Raw genomic sequence first — 23,536 nt, forward strand, 5'->3', positions numbered from 1 at the left:
TAGGAATGTGAGGCACTCACTCGTTCATGGTGGGCGTACGACATCATCTCATCTATTCATCATTCCGCCTCTGTGTGCTGCACTGAGGGCAGCGAACACACTCTAAGGTCATGCCGGAACAGCTGGGAGTAGGTCATCCAGATGTGCCTTTGTCTGAGCAACATCTGCACCGAGCCAGGACCCCCTAGCAAGGGTGAGGGACAGAGGGACCGAAGCAGGGCAGGCGAGCTCAGAATGGATGCACTCTGGAAGGTTGTCAACTGCACCATTACAAAGCCCATCTGGGTACTTCTTAGCTGTTGCTGAGATGAAAGCACTGGTTGCTTTTTACTCCCCCTACAACCCCCCGCCCCCCCTCCCAACACCCCACGGTGCAGTTTTGTTTTATTATACATAATATCTGTTAGAGCGGCATCAAGAAACAGATACATAAATACATGAGTATGTAAATAAGAGTCCCTTTATCAGCTGTTTAATGAACAGAGAGTGGCAATTTGTCATGGCTTTATGCATACACACAGTGGTGGACATTTTGTTTGTCGAATCGTACTGTAGTCAAGACCGCATCAGTCCAGACCACCCAGGCCAACATGAAGGGTTGATAAGGCCAAATTTGAGATCATAATTAATATGCTGCTCTTTTAACACAGCTATCAGTCTTTACATTCAAAATAAGGGAGGACTTTGATAAGTATAATACAAACGTTATATGCAATATAGATGGTTCACTTCTAGTTACAATATGCAAATCAATTCTTATGAAATATAGATTTCCTGTTCTGAATTACTGCTTATTTATCGAAAACCAAAATTTTGTTTATGGGATTTTTGTCTTTAATCATAGTAAAATTGAGCCCAAACATGAAAGTGGAGGGAGATCGAGAGGGAATGGGATCAAAGAATAACGTAAGCCAAAGTCAAACTTGCATCCCTGTGTAGGAAAAGTAAAGCTGTGCTAAAACTGTATAAAGGCCTAAAAGAACCCCATGTTTACTGTTCTCTTCCTTAAAACAAAGTGACAGATTTCAGTCTCTGGCCATCTCCACACTAAGACCTTGTTCAGACTGCCACTAAAACCACATTTTTTGATTATCCAAAAAAATCTAGTCTGGACAGCAAAAAAACACATGAAATCAGATTTTCCTTCACATCGGGAGGTAGTTTCAAATGCGATCAAAATTGGATTTTTTCAGATGCATCTCAGTCTGGACGCTCTGGCTGCTCAAATCTGATTTCAAACGGTCTTTTGCATCACTCTTAACACGACACACAATGATGACGTCAAAAAACGGTGACTGCAGTACGGAACATCACAATATTTACCAGTTTCCTCCGTCACTGAGTTTTTCTTGTGCAACGGAGGAGTTCTGCACCATGACTGGACAAGGCGCTTATTTGGAAAGCGAGATGATGCACCTCCATTTTTCCCGCATCTGTTTTGAAAGCATCGTCACGTGGGTACACCTACGTTATTACCAAAGCAACCCATGCAGATAGGTTGGTTAAGTCTGAACATGCAAATATGATCACTTGCAAATAATAGTGCGGACAGTCTGCCTGAAAAGATCTGATTTGAGAAAAATTCTGATTTGCCTGCAGTCTGAAAATAGCCTAATAGGTTTTCGGTTGAAAATGCATCTTTTTCCTCTACATTTTGGCCTTCCGTCCACAGTGAGACAGGCTTTTGTACTACTGTAATGAATTTACATTGCGTTCCTTCAAAGGCGACGGGAAGTTTACTCGGAATTGGTGACTGGCGACGGAACGGGAGGATAATTGCGTTTCAGACCGTACATGCAACAGAGATTTCGCATTTTCAGTAAGAGGATTTAAGCATTTTCATGTTTCAGCGTGGACAAGCAACTTCTGGAAAAATGCTTGAAAATGACAGTGTGGATGGGGAGCGTTTCGAAAATGAAAACGGTATTTTTAAATGTATTTGGATGAATGTAAATGTAGCCACAGTCACATCATCAAGTCAAGCATCAAGAAAAACTCAAAATAAAAAAACAAAACCTAATAACTAAACTACTTACAATTTTTATGGTTCAACATGGTGTCACAAAATACTGCCATAGTGTTGTTCCTACCTGTCTATATTTATTTGTTAACACCTTGCTTTCTGCTTCATCTGGTTCTTGGAAGCAATTCACCAAGTCAAATTCCTCATTGTGTAATCTTACTTATCTAATTTGCTACTAAAAGCAGGCCACCTTCATTGAGGTCTTTTGGTAAAAACTATTTATTCTTGGAGATGCTTGATGAGCTCTGTGTTTCACACTGACATTGAGACTAAAATCTGTTTGTCTGGTATAAAAGTCTAGGAAAAACGAAAATGTGTTTGCATAGCAATTTGACATTGTGTACAGTGGGCCTGCTTCAAGAAGGTGAGAAAAAATCTTCCTCTTTCTCTGTACCCAGTCAGAATGGCTCACACTTGACCTGTCAGCAGTCTATTACCACAATTAGCCTGCTGATGTTAGCGAAATACTACCATTTACAGAGTCTTTTCATGGGGGGACGATGGAAAAGCTGACATTTCGCAATGTGACTTTCAAACACTTTTTAAAAAAGCTCAAGGACTGCGGCCTGCCTTGGAAATAGCATTTCACACAATCATCTACTCCGGGCAGAAATGACAGTCGTGGAGAGGGAATCTGTACACTCAAACAAAAACACATACTGGCGTTCTATAAAAAGCACTGACCCTGCAATTCCATACTCACAGTGACATTATGTTTTATCTCCCAGCCTCTCAATCTCCAGCATCTCTCTCCACTTCTCTCCCTTCCAACACATCTGCTACAAGGGTGTCAATAAACATGTCAAATGTGTCTCCAAATTAGCTTTGAAATTTCCGAACATCCACAATTAGCTACCTCATTTCCACCAATGTCATCTTTAAAGAATTACAAGAACCTTCCATTGGATCCAGAAAGCTTCATTCTCCATTCAGAGATATTTTTTTTTCTAGTCACATATTAGAGTAATTATGATTACTACATGTCCCTGCCAGCAAGAGATGATGTTTCATAAATTATATATAGATAATGTTTCATCGGTTTGTGCTTAGAAAATGATGTACATGACAAAAAAATTAAAATTAAAATAAAAATCCAGATTGTTTGAGACAGAGATTCATCCTAGAATAGCACTCACCAGTTACAATTGTTAACAAAGTTTTTGTTGACAGAAATAATGTTACAGAATAGAACAGCTACATTGTGGCTGATAAAACAACCATGAACTAATTTTAGCTATAATTTTTGATACATTGTATAATATAAAATGTGAACCCTAACTCTTCACTAAATGTAAAATATGTAAAAGTTGTCAGCTAACACATTAAGCCCTAAAATACTAAAACTAAACAAGACAAGTAACAAAAATGTAACTAAATTGGAAAGGACAAATGCAACTAAATAATAAATAATTAATTAAAAACTTGAATAACCCTTCATTAAACATAAAAATGGCATCTAAACATATATTAAGATAGAAATAAATATAAATCAACTGAAAATCTACAATTTTACTGAAACTAAAATGCACTTTGAAAACTAAAACTAAACTTAAACTAACAGTGATAGAGTGAAAAATAACAACTCAACTAAATTGAAAAGCCAAATTGAAAATAAAATAAAAAGTAACATTTCAAAACTATAATAACTGAAAAAAATCCTGATTATTTAATACTTATTTAAGCTTTCATTTTGTCACGCGCTCACACCATCACACATAGGGGGAGGTTGTGCAGAAACGGACAGCTAGCCGCGACATGATGAAAACACACATCTGTCTTCATCAGCAGCGTGACAGACAAGTATGAAGTACATTTCAAATTTGCAGCATGGGCGGCTGGCACCGTAGAGACGGGCTGGCCTAGACTGCACCTGTGGCCTGTGGAGACTGCAGCGAATGACGCGGACACAGCTGCAGTCCAGGTCTGTCAGTCTATGATAACTAATGGAGAGTGACACAGGTTTTCTGTGCTGACTGCCTCTCTAATTCACACCCACACGCGCACACACACACACACACACACACACACACACACACACACACACACACACACACACACACACACACACACACACACACACACAGCATTCTTTAAATTCACGGAGAGGGACAGATGGAGGGAGAGAAGGAATGGCAAAGCTTGAAAGAAATTGGATGGACAAGTCTCGCCCCATGGACAGTGGTGGCTCTTTGTCCCCAGCTCAGGTGAGCCGAGGTGCTGAGTTCGTCAGGTCTACAGTTCTAGGATGTGCTTTTGTGAGATGTGCAATGTCATGTAACTTGTGCATCTCCTGTGAGTCACCTCTCCCTCTCTATTTGCCAAAGAGCTCAGAGTAAATGGGGCAGCTCTGCCAGAATGTCATTTGACGCACACTTTGACACATGCTGTAGGAGATCTCAATAAGTCACAATTCGTTTTACACCATTCCTCTGACACAAATATATTAAGGGGTAAACAAGAATTAGAATTAGTACTTTCAATCCGAAGACAAGTTACTGAATGTAGCCATTTTTGCTAATATTTAAAACATATGCAATCCAATAACCATAATGCAATATTTCAAAATCCAAGTAAACAGACATACACATAACCACCAGGGAAATAACGGGGGTTAAAATTTTATTCTGTATTTTATATATATATATATATATACTATATATATATATATATATATATATGAATCAATAAAAATGAATAACATGTAAAAGTAAAGCCATTTGAGTCTCTCTCGTTAATATGCGTTTGTTTACAGGCGCTCTTTACAGAAATGCCAGTTTTCTTAAAAAGACAGTACTGTTTTTAGCACGTGTTCAACAAATCAATGTAAATAATTATAAATAGTACAAATTATGCAATCAAACAATAAACAATGTAACAAAAAATTATATACGCAGTATAATATTATATTTATTGATTGTTTACGTGGATTTGTACATTTTTAAAAAGCTAAAATGGGAACAAAATGATTAAATAGGATTAAAATACATTTTCGTATTGTACCTAGTTAGAAGGTCTCCTATATAATTAACATATGAATTGATATCGAAAGCATGTGAATCGGGAAATCTGTATCAATACCCAGCACTAATTACCACTACAGAGGCATGCACTCAATTCGGAGACACTTTCAAAAAGACCAAAACAAAACCCCAGGGAGAGAAATGGTAAAGATTGAGAGATGTTTTAGACAGAGAATGATTGAAATAGGCAAGAACAAGAAAATATAGGCTATTGTGGTGGAAGAAATATTGAGGGAAGTATTTACAGTTGTTCAAGGAATAGTTTACACACAAATAAAAATTCTGTCATCATACTTGTGTGTTCCAAACCCGTATAACCATCTTTCTTCTACAAAAGTGAATGGTGACTGAGGCTTTAGCAATTCTACCTTACATTTCCGTTTGTGTTCCACCAAAGAAAGTAAGTCATATGGGTTTGTAATCACCAAAGTCTCTTTCAAAGCAAGTCAGTCCATTCTGCAACCATTTTGGGAACAGTTTGGGGAAGCTATTGTCTATTGATACAAGCGGCATAAAAGTATAGCTCGTATCTACTTGGGAAAATGGGAAAAGACAAAAATCTCCAAAACAGTTAGTCAAGATTACATATAATAACATATTTCAAATCAGCAGTAAAATCTGACAACAATGATATCATAAATTGTGCTTCTTTAGCTCAGATCACGCAAAAAAAAAAGCGCTATTTTTCAGGCAGGTCCAGTCCAGCTAATGCACGTTCTCAAGATAACCAACAGGTGATCTCTGTATCTAAAAGGTGATTGGCTCTATAACATGTAAGGCGGTACTTCCTTTTCTGCACTGGCCATATTGAGTGCTTCAATTTCTACCATTCATTGTAATACATGTGGTCCGTCTCAGGCTAAAAATTCTCTGGAATGATGACAAAAGATTGATTTTTGTGTGACTATTCCTTTCAGCACCACAGGTCAAACTAAATGCTAAAATACAACAGAAAAAAGGTGTATGACTGAACCCAAAAGATCTGTAAATAAAGCAGTAAGAGGACACAGGATACGGCTGAGAGGAAGAACAAGAGGAAGGGGAAGTACAAGAGCAGGGACAAACCTTCAACTGGATTCAAAACTTATCATACAACTTTTATTGCAACTTTAAATCTGCTATTTTAATATTTTCTGCCTTAGTATGTTCTAGCTTTAACAGATCTGCTGTAATATCTGGACTTCAAATTAATTTATGTAGGCTTAACATGTACAATCAGTGTAAAACGGAGACTAATTTGATAAGTAGTTCATACTGAACATGTTGCCTGACCCTAAAAAATCTGCTGACTCTGTTTCTCTGGCCAAACTGACAAAGAGTAGCAGTAGTCTGGTCTGGCGTAGTCGGCAATCACCGAAGCCCATTCATATTACACACACCATTTAGCCTAGCTAAAGTGTGTGTCATATATTTTATGACTTCAACGGCAATAAATAATCATAAAAAGAAGCTGCTTTGGATGATCAGATCTGTGGAATGTCAGGCTTTGAAATAGTAAATATATTATAATATTAGATCAAAAGCAGGTGGAGAAAGAGCAACAGCCCTCGGGTGATTGACAGATTCTGAAAAGATGAGGATGGGCCGACTGCAAAATCACTAATTCACCAGAATCCTGGGGCCCTGGAGTGCGACGACTTGTCTGTCAGACCGGAGCCTCTGACTTTCACCGTACCCTTGCCAGCAGGTTGGTGCAGGAGTTAACTGACTGACAGTCGGCATGCAAACACATCTCATCCTCCGCCTAGCAGCAAATGTATGCACAGCAGGGGTGTATAAATTGTGCTGCGCAATGGAGATCAGTTTGGTAATAGATGATGAGGCTCTCGGAAAAGGTCATCCTTAAATGTCAGTGCTCTGTCTCAATGGCTTTCATACTTCTGTCACAGCGCAACCATGGAGTGACTCCATCAGTCACAAAAGAGTGCAACTGTGCCATCAGCTTACGATACCAGCCGTAGGGGGTGGGTGAGGGGGCAATTAAAGGGGTAGTAAAATAACTACAGTAGCCTGCTAGGTTGAGTCCTAATAAACTTGGTCCAATGGGCTTAATGAAGTTCCAATCCAAAAACCCTATTGCATTCCAGCAAGATTTCAATCTTCAAATGAAAATCAGGCTCATTAGACCTATTAGTGGTGGGCAGTATAACCGAAGACTTATATCACGGTAATTTCACAATAGTCATTTTTGCTTGATATTCAAAGAAGAAAAGGATTATATCCATGTTGTAATGACTATGTTTGGATAAAAAGTGAGTCAATTATAAACAGGGTTTGAAATGAACTTTTTGGCTCACCGTAACTGTGGCTAGTAGTTTTCCAAGGTCACTAGCCACTCAGCATTTTCACCTGCCAAAATCCCCCACCTCGCAAAAAAGGTATAAAGGTAACTGGAGGCTGTAACTGCATGCATTTGGACATTTTATCTAAATAAGAATGATGTGACTTCAGCAGGACACCGACCTAATGGTTTACGTAACCTATATATTATCCAAAGGCAAACGCCAGCTAAAACAAGAGTAGGATAGAAGAGGAGGAACATTTGTCAAAAAAAACGAAGTTTCAACCCCTTAAAATTGTAAATGCCTATGATAGTTTGCCATTGTTCTACCATTGTTTAACAGTGGCATTTGTAATGACAAGGCCATTACGTAAGACCATGTGTAGCCTCACATTACTGTGATTAGGTTAATATGTGGTTAAGATAGTCTTTTCTAAAAAAAGAAAAATAAACTAGTATTTGTTAAGAAAAAGCTCTAGCCCAAACACATTACAAACCTTTTACTACATTCATAAAATTAAAGTCTAATAGATTCACCCAAATAGATTTACTATAAATCTATGCAAGTTACCAGATACTGCATTAAATAAAGCATATACTGGATATATCTGAGTAAGGATGATGATGTGTATTTTAAAAACCAGTGACGTATTTGTTTCCTCTTTATCTCGTCATTGCTGTTTATAATGTATGTGCCGTCTAGCAGTGTGAGATGCTTGACTTCCTCCATATAGCACTTTATACTAGAATGTTCTCTCTGTAGAATTCAAATGGGCACAAAAGTTTTGTGTTTTCCACTGGCCACTGCAATACCAAGTGAAGCACGACTGAATCATGCAAGGTTCGCTCTGCACTGTTTCAGAGCTCTGGCAATCTTATCTTTGGAGCACTGGTGTGCGCTGCGGCGGGTCACGCATCATTCGCACTGCACAGATGCATGAGGTAAGTTATGAGTGACATATTTAGTGCTTATAAAGCGCTCAACGCGAGATGAATACAATAAAATTTACTTCGGCAGCAGCTCTGAATCGGATTTTTCCTTTTAATGCAGGAAAAACCCTGAAAAAATGTAATCCGCCAAAGTGGCCAGTAAGAGTGACAGAGTTTTTTACCCACATTTGGCAGGTGTTAATTTCAAACCCTGTTTATAAATTAATGCTACTATAATATTTTATTATTTATTTTTTTTGGCCACAACCTAAAAGATGTGAATGATAAGTCTGGGATCCATGCAAAAATAACTTTAAATTATGTAACACATTCACACTAAAAACAAAAAACTAAAATCAGTAAAACTAATAATTTAAATTCAGATAGTTCAAACTGTAATTCTGATAGGATGAGACAAAACTGAAGCCTTTGCAAAATAGCCAATATGTATGCACAACTGTGACCTTGCACAACTGTGACAAATTCTCAAACAAAGAACCTCATTACTAAACCTCAATGTTTACTAAATAATTTTTACATGGATCGCTGTACATTTCGTGGCAGTCTCCTGGTGAACTGAACACTAGAGTTGCTATAACAACAATGACTTTTATTCACATTAACATAAATCAGGAGTAAAACAGTAGATCATCATAAACACTTTTTGACTTGTTCCTCACATGATGCTTTATGACATAAAAGAAACTGCTATAGCGCAGAACTTGTAAGGCTATATACAGTAGATTATATACAGTCGATTAATATTTGCATTATGTAACCAACTGTATTTACAAGCTTGTTTGAATGCGATCAACTTGCGCGGTAGCGCAACTGATAAAGCATTGCATTTGTGTTGTGAAGAACCGGGAAACAAGAAAAGAAGAGCATGCAAATCAAAAAGTGTCATAGAAGCAGGGTTGGGTGGATTACTTTAACAGTATTCTGGGCTGAATAGTAAATACTCTTTAATAAATGTGTTCAGTACTGTATGCCGATACATCACATAAGAATGCTTTTACAATATATATGCACACTATTAACATCCAAGTGAATCTGAAAAGCTAGCTTCCTTAAATTAGATGTGTAGTTGGAAACTAATGCTTACTAATGATTTTGACTAGGATTGCTTGCATATTTCCAAATTTAGGCCTATTTTCTTTATTACCGACACTTTTATTTTTGGGTGTTTTGTTTCTTTTACTCATACTTTTGAGATTTTTTATATTTTTTTATATTTTGTGAATAACTTTGCATCAGTGGTGGAAAGAGTACCAATTTTGTTTTTTACTTAAGTAAAAGTACTGCTACTGATTAAATAATTCACCAGAGTACAAGTAGAAGTACTGAGAAATATTATTAGTATAAGAAGAGTAAATAAGTAGTTTGCTTAAAAACTACTCAAGTAATTATGCTACAAGTTACTTACTAAAAAGTATATTATATTATATATAGCATATACACTTCCATTTTTAGAACACAAAGACATTTTTGTTCTTGAATGAAATTGATGCTTCCTTTCACCAAGGATGCATTACATTTATCAAAAATCCTGCCAAAATCATTCATTGCAAATTATAAATGCGGTTTGAAATAATTTTTTAAGTAGCATTTATTCAATTTTTTCTTTATCCGTGATGGCAAACATATACTGTGTCACCTATTCCTTACAAAAGCATTCTAAAGTGCTAATTTGGTACCTAATCAAATTTCATATTATTAGAACAATTGAAAATGATTGCGCAACCTTGCAGAAATCACAATACAGTGGGTTTTTCCCACTATATTTCCCTCACAATTCTTCATTTTTTAATCAACTAAAGTCCTATTATTTATTTATAAAATTATTTTTTTTGAAATGTACTAAAGTACTGTAACGAGAGTAGTTGTAATTCGTTACTTTCCACCTCTGCTTTGTATATGTTCTTTTAAAAAGTAAGATATACGTAGATATTAAAATGCCTTTGTGTTACAATATGTGTCACTGAACTTGCCACCCATATGTCTATAAACCACAAATTTGACAGTAGCTATTTATAATAGCTAAAACTACTTGAAGTCCTTTAACCCTCTTTTTGTCTTTTCAGTACTTTGTCCCACATTTGACCTACTCATATAATTGTCGTTAATAAATTTCTCAACAGTTCTTCATTCTGCAAGTTTCTGATATGATCGTGACTCACCAAATGCTTATCATGATGCTCTTACTCTTAATGCTCTTTACTCCGTCTGTACACAGAAGCTGTATCTGCAGTGGCATCAATGTATTTCCACAGCAACGATTACAGGAAACAATGTATCAAGTGTGCAAATGTTAAATTGATGAAAAAAATATAACTTTAAATAAGGCAATGTATTTCATTTTTAAGTGCCTACCATCTAACATTTTGGTAAATGCGGTCCATAATTAAATTAACCCAAAAATGCAACCCATCATTCAAATATTTTAACCCATGAATGTGTTTTCAAATTAGCAAAATCAGCTGCTCTAAAGAAAGAGAGAGTGAGTGTTTCTTACTTGATTGACAATATTTATGTTTTTGTTTCACATCTGCCCAATTTTGTGTTCATTATGTGAGAAGTACTCTAAAATTCTAACAAAATTGTATAAAGTCCTGGAACTGTATTCTGAATGGGGGCTGAATACAGTTAATTCATTTTTGTATTCTGAATATGAAATCCCATTACATGTATTCCATTACAGCCCAACCATGCATAGAAGTGCAACAAGATGACATGATTGCTTCAGCAATTATTCATGTTACATTTACTTTTTATGACACTATCGGTTAGGTATAGATTTAAGGTTTAGGGTAGGAAGGTCGGTTCTGTTCATTTTAAAAACATGATAGAGTATTAACTTAAAAACCCCATCTGTTTTTATCTCACATTTGCTTTTTATGACACTATCGTTTAGGTTAAGGGTTAAGGTTTAGGTTAGGGAGGTAGGTTTTGTTGATTTAAAAATCAAAAGAGCCCTATTCTTTAAAACATAATTGTGTGGGAGATTATTTAACTCACTTTTAGCACAACACAGTGGATATTTCACCTGTGAAGGAACCATTTAATTTAGCAAAAATACCACCATAGTAAAATTATGTTCATGAGATCAGGCTACAAATTCTTTATTGGTGTGGTAAATTGTGACATTGCACAGTAACGTAAATAGCTAAACATCACTTCATTTTGAAACTCAACAACATCTCTGAACATCAAAAAGCAAGTTCTTCCTCATCTCGATTTGTTTGGTTCACATTCCCGCTCTGTATTTCAGTATTACTACATGTTTTTGTGCTGATCTCAACTGTAAATAATGTAAAGTATACCGGCTCACTGAAAGCCATACAAATATACTGTATGCACTGTGAATTTCAAAATGCCAGCCTGCATTATGGCTTTATTAAGCAGACAACTATGACCACAAGATGTTTCAGAGTCTAATGACGTCAAAGGTGAGCACCACCCGTTTCTCATGTAACTCTTGATTTAAACTCAGAGCCTGCTCCAAGCAAGCCTGCCTTAATTTACCCACATTAAACAGAAATGAGATACAGAGAGCTGTTTTCTCCAGGCTAAGTTGGTTTCTTTAGCTGGGTGCTAATCAGAATCAAACACGTCTGATTGGGTGGAGAGGCATGACTGATTGGCTCACGCTCTGTCGACTGCATTGCTTCAAACCGTGCACAGAGCCACTTTTACGCCTGTCGGCCAATTAAACTGGGGTGGATAGCTGTCTGTGGAGAGCAGGTGTCAATGTAGTGAGCTCAAGTGTATAAGTCAAAATATGCAGAAAATGTATGCAAGAGGACGGATTATGTTTGTCTGATTTGCCTGTGTAGCATTTGTGATAGACACAACATTGTGTAGCACTGTGTGATTGTGTCGCTCCAAAGCCTGAGCTGCCTGTGTACCGTAAGTAGCATGTTAAGGCATCATCGGCACACTATGGAGCCTAAAGGTGTTCAAAAAGGTAGCTACCGCTAGGGTACCTTCTTTTGGCCAAACTGTCAAAGACAACATTGCATATATCCATGAAATATTAGTGGAAATGGCAACTCTAGAATGTATTGCACTGAGCATAGTGAAACATTTTTTTTCAAGACGTTTCAAAATGTTGATCAAGAAGTATAGATTATAAAATAATAATAATTTTAAAAAAATCTAATTAAAAACTGAATATTTCCCCCAATATTTGTGTGTGTTGTTCATTGTAATACTTATTTGAGTATCACTCCATTGGAATCAACTGTGAGACTAAAATGCGGAGTGTCATTTGTGTGGCGTGCTGAGCTGCCTTTGTACAGCGTTTCAAATTAGTCACTTATGAGGTCCTAGTTAGGATGCTGCCTTTAAAGGCAGCTTCATAATTAGGTAGTAGACAGCAAGGCAGCTCAATAGGTTTTGGAAAAGAGCCTGTGTGTTTTTAAATAGACACTCAGTATCTCATCACACATCCACTCTGGCCCCACTTTCTGATGGTCAGTTAGACGAGGCCATCATTTCCCATTGTGTTAAAGGCCAGATGTCAGGGAGAAGGCCGAGGGCTGTTCCTCTCTGATGTTTATTTATTAAAGTATCCTTGTGTCGTACAGACAAAAACTTTTTTCAGACACCGATTGTTTCTCAGGGTGACGTCTGTAAAAGTACATTTTCATGGCTACTCTGTGATAAAACAAATCATTTGGAATTATCTGTCAGTGTTTATAAAGTGTAGGTGGAAATGAAACATTTTACATAAGATAGACATTAACCCGGTAACATTTCTGGGACTACTCGACCCGTATAAACGAGTAGTCATGCAAGCCCTATGTATAAATCTAATTTAGTAGACGTTTCTACATTAAAAAGTGATATTAAAATTGTATTACATTGCTGACATAATAATGGACCATTTCAAAAGTTTACGTGATCTGGCTCTCGTTTTTCTTTCCCTTCTACTTAAGAGTTCCCACTTCCTGTGGTGGAGCGGTTACACAATCTTCCAACTTCCACAACTGTACATTATCACCAGAGCTGTTACCACGAGCAGCGCAAACGTATAGCACTTAGCAGTAGTCAAAAAGGATTTCCAATATGGCTTTTGGATTATAAACTCAGAGATGTGGATTCAGACAGTAATTAAATTACCACACAACCTTGAAGTTTGTAAAAAAAAACAGTAGGTAATTTGGTCGGGAATGTTCTCATGGGTGGTTGGAGAAAAACACTGACATTTCGGATTCGGACAGCAATAAAATCACTGACTACCCCCTGTAAATGCTGGAAATACCTCACGTCCCCATGTAAAATAATTGCCGTCCAAACAGGGCTAAATTCCAATTGATAGATTAAGCTATCCAGCATCCAGATCAATAGCTACGGCAGAATGAGGGAGCGACTGGGAAATATTTAATGTTCAGACTCTGTGTTTTCTAGACAGCGGTGAACAACATTTGTCCAAATGACAGAGTGAAGGAATTGACGTCCAAGAGCACTGCTGATTAAATGTGAGAACTCAAATAATCATGAGAAATTAACAGTCTCAGTGGTGTAGCCTTTGTGTAATGGTGTTGGGAGGTGGAGGGGTTAGAAAATAAAATACGGCATCTACAGTAAAGAACAATCCAGCTGGAAAAAACATAACAAAACCCCAGACTAAGTGGGTTTGCTGGTCTGCTCTGTTCATTTTAAAGGGATTTTGGGGACTTTTCAGCTGGTCAAGCTGGAAGACCAGCTTTAACCAGACCTGGCTTAATTCTTTTTTTTTTCCCAGCATGGAAATGGTTGTGCAAGTAGAAGTGGGCCTCTGTGCTCTGATCTGTAACCAGTTCCCACAATCATAATCCTGACTTTAACTAAATTAAGAAAAAAAAAAAGGAAAAACTGGTCTCAGACCATCAGCTTGGGGGCAACTTCTGCTAGCACCATAAATCACATCTAAAAGGCGGGGAAGCTGGCAAGAGCCTTGAGCTCTGTCCTTTTACTCTAACTATAGACTATGTGTATATTTGTGAATGTGTGTGTGTGTGTAAGAGAGAGGACAGAGGCGGCTAGAGTTAACAGCAGCATGGAGAGAGCAGCAGTCACACAGATCTACGGCCAGAGCGTTTACCTGGCCCTGTGCTCTGAGGGTATGCTGCGTAGCCGCCTCTTCCACGGGCCCCCCTACCTGAGCCACGCGCTGCCGCCACTGCTGCTGCTGCTGCTACCGGACCATACGCTGTTGCTGGGAAGCCTGTGCGGAAATGGGGGAAGGGAGGGGTGAGGTAGAAGAGGAGAGGAGAGGAGAGGAAAGGAAAGGAAAGAAGAAAGAAAAGAGGAAACGGGGAGTAGCGTAGGAATGAGAGGAGAGGAGAAGACAAATAGCAGAAAAGGAGGTAAAAGGAGAATAGTAAAAGGAGTAAAAGGAAGATACAGGGCAGAAAATGGGTAGTAGTTGAGGAATGAGAGGTGAAGAGTGAGAGGGGAGAAAAAAGAGAGGAAAAGGAGGTAGTGACAGAATTATAGGAGAGCAAACAAGTACAAAATAGTTGCGAAGGGGAGCAGTGAGGGAAAGAGAAAAGAGGAGAGACAAAAGAGAGGAAAAGGAGGTAGTGACAGAATTATAGGAGAGTAAACAAGTACAAAATAGTTGCAAAAGGGAGCAGTGAGGGAAAGAGAGAAGAGGAGAGAAAAAAAGGAGTATAAAAGGGTGAAAAGGGGGAGTGATAAAGGAGAAGAGGATGGAGAAACAGGACAGGACAAGAGAGGAGAGGAGAAAAGTGGAAAATGGTAGTAGTGACGAGAGGAGAGGAAATTAGAGGAGAAATTAGAAAATGGAAGGAGAAATTACAAAAGAAAAAAAAAGAGCGGAAAGGGTAGAAAATGGGAGTAATGTAGCGAGGAGAGTACAGGAGAGAGAAAAAATGGGAAAGAGGAACAGTGAAGGAGAGGAGAGAATAAAAGAGCAGAAAAGGAGAGTAGTGAAGGGAGGAGAGGAGTAGAGAGGGTAAAAAGGAGAAGGAAAAAATGAGAGGAGAGGATAAATTAGAAAAAAAAAGCAGGAACAAGCTACCTCTCAACATTTCCAGACTCATAAACAGACTTGCTGCAGTGTTCTTGCAGGTTTCTGCAATTGTAATGGCTGCAGTGGCCCTAATACACTCCCTCAGAGTATTACTGCATGGGTGACCACGCTGCTCCTCAGCTTATCTGTTCAGAGCACACAGCAGGAGGGCCACGAGCGAGGATCACCCTTCTGGATGTGATACTGAGCTTATACAGTCAAGTTACTATAATAAACTAATTAGATTTGTTGTCATGTGAAATATATAGTTACTAGAATACTCTTCTATAAGGTATTTATGTTTGAAATAAAGCACTGCAGTAAAGATAGAACTTCACAGTTATTCAACAGTCTAACATCTGCCTGAAATGAAACAGCACTTTGCAAAAGGAGAATCCTGACCTTGAATAACCATAATCACTGATGAATTCAAAGAGGAACTGTAAGCTTAATGCAGTATATCAGACTATACCAATGGATTTGCTTTGACATTAGTTTCATATGAAAAGTATAGCCGGTGAAACTTTACTTAAGGCCTGTTTATGTAGTGCATTGATAAAACAGTATATTCTAAAGTAGAGGTCGACCGATATTGGTTTTTTCAGGCCGATGCCGATCTTTTGAAATCCGGGTCGGCCGATGGCCGATTAATGCTGCCGATTTATTTTGGCCGATATTTGGCCGATATGTGCTTGTTTTTAACCTCTTATTTGAACCTTTTATTTGAAAGATAAAATGTAACACAAATAATTACTTAAGATAGACAACATTTCTCAACAAATACATTTATTGAACACTTGACCAATCTGCACTTGTACACTTAAAATTAAAAATGTATAATGTAAAAACATATTGTATAAATAATGTATAACAAATATATTAAATAAACAAAGCAGGTGTTACGAACTGCTCCGAGACACGAAGGTTGAGATCCAAATGCAGCTTTAATTAAGGGGCAATCCAGACACGTAATCCAATATTCAGAACATCCAAGAGAAGCACAGGCATAACTAGGGATGGGCATCGTTAAGGTTTTAATGGTATTACTATCTTACCGATACTGCTTATCGATCCGGTACTTTAACGGTATTCTTAACGGTTCTTTTTTGTTATATATATATATATATATATATATATATATATATATATATATATAATTTTATTTCAGGAAGGTCTAACATTACTGTTCAGGTGTGGTCTAAAAAGAAATCTAATAAAGTAATCAATTGTAAAATAACACTGTAGTTTATCATAGATAGATTAATGCTTATTAACGCAGAAGTTATTCATTCAAGAGCTGTAAGTGATTTTCTCTTTGCCTTTTGTTGTTTGATTCACAGTAATGGCTCAATCGTCACGTTTCATAGACCGCTTCCCCTTTAAGACCGAGTTCAGATCTAATAGGCTCCTGATGCAGCATATTTTCTCCCCAACTATTTCCATAACTACGTCCATTTAAGACATAAACTGTGTTTAAGTGAATCTCCAAGCCGGTCGTTTTGACATATTTTTGTGTATAGTTGATCGTTTAGACGCATGAAACCCAAAGTAGCCTATACTTTGCTTGTCTCTTTGCGGTGTGTTTCGGAGCGCGCGCCGCCTTGGGAACGGTAGCCTATCTCTTGCACTCTTTTTATTATTAAATGCGTCCCGCAATTTAGCCACAGTAGCATTTTACAACAATCACCGATCGTGCTGATTCTGACGTTAAGTTTGAGTTTTAGGGAGAAATGTCAGTGCACCGCTGTGAAGGGAAGGAAGTTGTGCTAGACAGAATGCGGCTTATGTATAAATATTCTTTTTATAATCTTTGGAAGGCGAAATCTAAAATAAAATCAAACTAATAATCACAGATCTAAACCAGGCTATGTTTGAATGTTTAGTTCTGTCACTCATTAAGCAGGGCTCGTGTTTTGCTCGCTGTAGCACCGCGTGAGATATCGATATCTCTCACTCTCTCTCTCTGACTGCGAATAGCTAAATTGCATCACAGATAAATGGTTTCATAGACTTATTATACATAGAAATGGCTGGCGATATAAGAGAAATAACTTTCTCTTTACAGCAATAAAGAATGTATTTTCTTAATTTCTCCAGTACCGACAGCAGAACCGATAACGTCCGAGCTTACCAAAGCCAGTCCTTCAATAGCCTATACTGCGTTGGTATATTTTTATTACTTATTTATCTGCATTGAGTGACAACCCTCTCAAATATAAGACACACAAACAGAACAAATAAAAGTCTCAGATTCACTGTCTGTAATTGCAAAATTCTTGCTTCCTTATTGTGACATGATAGCAACCCTTCTGCTGTGATAATGCAACTTCAACTACGCTATCAATATCCAAAGTAGCCGAGCGTCATGTCAACTATCGCGTTTGTCACGTTTTTTCTTGAAGTTGGCAGTAACATATCAAAAGTTTTTAATTAAATCTAAAGAAGTTATACAAATTTAACCCTTACTGTTTTCTCCAAGGAACTTAGCTCCTTCCTTAGGCACTGGATGAGGTCTGCTCACTCTGCTGGAAAATGACTCTAGGGGCAGTGTGCGTCGAACACGTGTTCCACAACAAGACTAGGCTGCCCAGAGATGCACCTGCCTAATAATCGGCTTGATATGCGTGGATATTGGCCGATGCCGATTATGTAAAAAAATGCAAAAAAACGGCCGATTAATCGGTCGACCTCTATTCTAAAGCATACATAATGTCTTTAAATACACCTTATAATCAGTGTGTGGTGCGTGAATATGTTTTAATACATTATCTTACTTACCTATATTTTAGACCACAATGCACATGATTAACATCCATCAACATCCATTCATGAGCTATCATGTTATATAATGCATTATACTCTCAAAGGGTCCAACCAAGAATAGGTAAGCGTTATAATTTATTTTGACTGGCTACAATTAATTATAAAAAGATATAGTGCATTACAGTGTCTTCTATAAGATTCTCTACAGTAAATACCTTGGTCATATACTGTATATACTGGCTTCACGTTAATTGTAAAAAAATATATTTTTTTTTTTTGGTATTTCGTCATTCCCAAAAAAGAATTTAATTTGAAAAGTGACAATTTGAGTAAATTCTCTGATGAAGAGACACAAATTAAAGTAGTTTTGGGAGCAACTGTATGCAATGCAAATACTTTATAATGTCAATGTAATTCTAGTAAAAAAAAATTCTGCATTGACTGTGTTTGGAGGTTTACATGGTGTGTAACATTATATAATGTTGCAATCCAGTGCACATTGTCCATTTGCCTGTCTGTATTTGTATCCATATTTTTAGTTTTATTTGTCTTTAGCATCAAAAGACAAGAGAATTATATTCGAGCGGCCTCAATTTCCATAACACCTCACAAATTTACACTACAACATGAGCTGAAAAGAAACACAAGACCAGAGGCAAGTTGGAAACTGCAACTTGACTTCCAAATAGGCAGAGAAATCCACCACGAGCCAGAAAGATGATCCACAGCAACACTATAGGGTTAAATCCAACCATGACCGGCATCGGCAGCATAAAAGCGATATGGAAATGGCTCCATGCTCCCAACACTTTGTAGTCCACTTAAGTCACTTATCTCTGTGCTGCCGCTCATGTTTGGGCGGGAGAATGAGGGACCGAGACAGAGATGGAGAGTCGTAAAGCTGAGCTGTTGAATCGTACTCCATCACGAACCGTGACGGTTTATGCCGCGCAACTCAATCAGCAGGATAATTTGGTCCCCAGGGAGTGTGAAGCAATGTTCCAGCCACGCCGGGCCCCGGGTGTTGCACAGGGGCTGTGATTTTTGAGCAGGGCTGGATGAAAGTGTCTCCATCACCTCTCTGGTTTAGTGGCTCTTTATGGCATTATTACGAGAGTAGGCATCAGGGATTAATTGCTCGCTTCCAAGTGCCCTTTAATTCACTTTAAGCTTTCGTTACATGGGGTAAGGAAACCGGTATGGTGCAGCAGCGGGGGAGAGGATGCAATGTATGCTTGCAAAAGAAAGTAAACAGATTTCAGGTATACTGTTTATACTATAGACTGTTAGGCCAAGATTAATGTTCACAAAAAATTGGCTTAATGGATTTAAGCATAACTGCCTTCTGGTAACACAATGGCTCTGTTCTAAAGATAAGTAAGCTGCCTTGCCTACTGCCTACAAAGGCAGCTGCCTTCTAAGTGACCATTCAAATGTGAATGCGGGGGAGGCTACATGCAGACGGGTACACCTGCTATTACGCATGCAGCAGCTTGCTTGCACCTGCATCGGCAGTCCACGTAACACAGTTCAGCTAGTTGTGGCGTTTTGTATAGAGACCCCTAGTGTCACTACATCGACACAACGTTGAGTGAGTGACAGATAGGGAACGTCTTCCGTTCCCTGATGGAGGGAACGAGACGTTGTGTCCCACTTGCCACAATGCTGTACTACCCGCTAAATTGTCCAAGACCCTATCTCGGCTGCTCAGCACAAAACCTGAATGAGTGGATGCATTCCAGCTCATTTTATACCTATATGTCCAGGGGAGTGGCATGCAAATTCCACTCAACAATTCTCATTGGCAGTGAGTGAAAATCAGTCCTCCTTTCCTGATTAATAAATTAAGCAATCACATGGTCATGCAGATCATCTCATGCTTTTAAATCCAGAAGGATCTCTTTCTCAATGGCGATAGAGGTAGTAATGACAGTCGACTCATCAGCTATAGATCTCGTGCTCTTCGCTTTCAAATTATGTCAATTAAAGCATGATTGCGTCACTCAAGGCCAGCTAGAAGGCCTTGACCGGGACATATCCTGAAGATCACACCCACCAAGAACAAAAAAAATCAATCTGATTGTCTGATGAATCTGACTATAGTTTCTCATTTATTTGCACTGTTGAGGGATTCTGTAGAAATTCTGAAGGCCTGACGTGGTGGAGCTCAAACTCACGCGATGCTTTGGGCATGCGATTTGTGAAACAGTTGTCACACTTTGCTTGTAAGCATCAAGGAATACATTTTGACTGGATAAACTTCTATTTTTTTTCTCTATTTGTTTGTAGATTTATTAAGAGTGGAAAGTGATTACAAATGCAGGCAAAAGGCAAAAAGGTGATTGAGAATGAAAGGATGAAAAATAATTATTTATTTGGCATGTTAGTCCAGCAGAGAAGGCTTTGCTGGCCCTGAGAATTCGCCACTGGTTTTGACATCTTTTATTGGGAGTGCAGCTCATAGGTTTTGGAACAAAGAAATTGAGTATGTGGCAAAAATTGGCACTACTGTATGGTGAGAACATGTCTTTGGTATGTATGTGTGTTTGAAAAAGAGAGCAAAAACTTAAGTGTGTCTGTGTTGGTGTGCCCACATGTGTGTGCCAAAGAGACAGAGAACCACTCAGCTTGCTCAAATCTGCAGTGTTCAAACATCATAATTAAATATGATCATTTTAGTGAACAATGAAGGACATCCACTCAAATGCTTCGTCAAAGTCATTATTATAATATAAATATAATTATAGAGCAGCTCTCTAATTAAAACACACATCTTTGGCTGCAGTGGTCAGTTCATGATTGAAAGCCAATAGACAATAAGTGGGTGACACTGGCAGATGGTTGGGTTCACACAGAAAGATGGATGGTAATTAGCCCCATCTCTTACGGGTTCCATCCTATTCCTCAGCACAGACGCCCTCCAAACCCTCATATTAGTGGCCTTAATAACCTTTCATGAGCTGCTAATGCCTAATCAAAAAGGAGTCTTTAGGATAAGATTAGCTGTAGAATTGTACAATGGGGCCGAGTGCTTAACATCGAGATATATTTCAGCTAACACATCAGTACAGCACAGGTGTGAGATTTAGAAATGACAAAGCTAAACAGTAGCTCCCAGTTGAAGTATGCCGCTGCCGCCTTTGACAGTGCCCGTTTTCTCTTCTTTATTAGCAATAGGCCGAAATACTGGATATGTTGCACGTAATAGACATCCTGAAAAATCACGATGTAAAATGCAACGACAGTAATGCAATGTGAAAATGTATGGAGATGAGTATGAACTTAGAAAGAGAGTTGGGTTGTGCTACAATTAAGCTTTGTGTTATCAAACTACTTTTTGGAAGCAACAAGTAACGTTACTTTTTGAGTTTACACTATAATAAAAGTTTCTATAACAAATAAGTGCAACATGCATTGTTGCCTCTCTATATATTTATTGACAAATACAATTGAAAACCTCTACTTTTCCAATTAAAAAGTAACAGTGCATGTGACAATGCGCCTATATTGCAAGTGACAAAACTGATGTGACAAAATTAGGTTTCTCGATTTATCATAAACTAAGCAGCCTTCACTGCAAGTGTCGCAACATCTATACAAAGATTCAGTCATGCATGCAAACTATGTTGGAGGGACAAACATTGGTCCACAGCATAAAAATAATAAAAATGCTTAAAACAAGTCAAGTCAAACACAGCACTAAGGATTAAGAAGAGAAACAGCTAACTATCGCATTAGCGGATGTTCCTATAGGATGAGTTCTCGTTCCAAAAAGTAGTTATGATATGCATTTTTAAAAGGTTACCTGTGCAGTATGTTTACATACACAAACAATTAAAAAGAACACAAGGATGTGTCCTGTGTGAACGGTCCCTTACATTCCATAAAAACGTATATAATGTAATTAGTTACTTTGTAAGATTGATTCAGTAATGTAATGTGTTACTTTTAAAATTCACATTTCCTAACAATGCCTAAACAAACATAAAACATGAACTAAACAGACAGCACTGACACGCTACATCCACAGCTGTTTTTCTGTCTGCTCTGTGAAGCTGCATTTCACTCTTTGCAAATATTAGTTTTAGTCCCACTTATCAGCCTCTTCAGAACAAAACCAGCTCTTGACAAGAGTAAACATCTCTCAGACAATGGTAAACACGCACCCTGCTGGGTCTTGTCAATACCTGCTCTAATTGTGGCTCTGCTGAACTCTGGAGTACCTCTCAACCACAAAACCATTTGTTCTTTTTTGATATCATACACGGAAAACTTTGTGGTAGATCTAAACATTTCTGAATAGAAAAAATAGAGTTACTTTGTAGATCTTGCTCTCTGTTTTTGAAGGGGGTCGGTAGAGGCTAGAGAGGGCATTGGGAGGAGGGATGAGGTTGGGGGGTTTGCAGTGTTATCCCCCAGGAACAGCTCGGCAGAATCAAATAAATTTCATGGCCTCTCAATTACCGAGGACATAACGCCAATATTTAGCTTTCCACTTTTCCTCATTTTTCCAGCCTGTTTGCTCTGTCAGTGGCCGTGCTCGGCTGGGCTGGCCTGGAGGAGGGACAAGGACACATCTGTTCCACCCTGAAGCCCTGGATAGATGTAGTCCTCACTCATCCCCTGTCACTCTCTCTCCCACGCTATTTCCTCCTGCTGTCTCCTCTCGCCCCACACTTTTTTCTTTTTTTACAGCCTTCTAAAAGACCCCATGAAATCATAATTGGAGTTTGGGGGCTTTTAGTTCATGTCTATTACTGGTACTTTTGAAGCCATCTATATGCTAGTGTACATAAAAGTTGACATTTGAGAAAACAGACCAAAACATATAAATAAATGTATACAAATCTAAATCTATCTAAAATAACTAAACCTTGAAAAATGTACCTACAGAAAGAAACTAGATTGTGTAAGTTAATAAGACTTTATAATATATCTCAAATTATGTAGATTTCTCATACAAATGTTTTTTTTATTGTTGTATGCAGACATAAAAAAAAATCATTTAGAGAGGTTTATGCTAAAAAAAAGGCTTATAATCTTACCAAATTTTGTTTCTCAAGCAAATGTATTTTGTTTTATGATTGTATAGATATTTAACTGGAAAACAAGACAAAAATACTGATAAATAAACATATTAAGTTGATGACCCCTTCTATGTTCTGACCAATATTCCAGTTTCAATATGAAAAATGTCAACAAAGGAAAACAAACTGCTCGTCAAGCAATTTCACGAGGTCTTAAAATCTTCAGTGGATTTTATAAATGTGCAAATTTTATGATCACTAATGCCTATGTGTTTCTGCCAACTATCCTCTAGAAATACTCTAGTTTGGACTGCTCACCGCCTGTTTTCTTGAGTCATAAAGGCATTCAATAATTAGACATGGTCGATCATGATTTTAAGTCATAATGGCCATTAAATTAGATTAGTGGGGCTGCTAACATTAAAACAGAGATGGCAATACATCTGATGAATTTTTTGATTTAATATATCA

General features: G+C 37.9%; 1 protein-coding gene across 14 annotated transcripts in view; it reads right to left on the reverse strand.

Moving 5' to 3' along the window:
* The window catches only part of LOC127632101 (RNA-binding protein Musashi homolog 2), a 372,571-nt gene that overhangs the window by 25,307 nt on the left and 323,728 nt on the right, over window positions 1-23,536 (reverse strand). For 7 of the 14 annotated variants that reach the window (XM_052110597.1, XM_052110598.1, XM_052110596.1 and 4 more), the window contains exon 11: window positions 14,343-14,465. The exons of 3 other annotated variants lie outside the window; for them this stretch is intronic. In XM_052110597.1, the coding sequence (XP_051966557.1) occupies window positions 14,343-14,465 (123 nt within the window). The remainder of the gene's footprint in view (window positions 1-14,342; window positions 14,466-23,536) is intronic. 4 more of the 14 variants (XM_052110599.1, XM_052110600.1, XM_052110591.1 and 1 more) reach the window with 1 other exon arrangement.

This window comes from Xyrauchen texanus, chromosome 38 (genome assembly GCF_025860055.1).
Source record: "Xyrauchen texanus isolate HMW12.3.18 chromosome 38, RBS_HiC_50CHRs, whole genome shotgun sequence".
NCBI lineage: Eukaryota > Metazoa > Chordata > Actinopteri > Cypriniformes > Catostomidae > Xyrauchen > Xyrauchen texanus.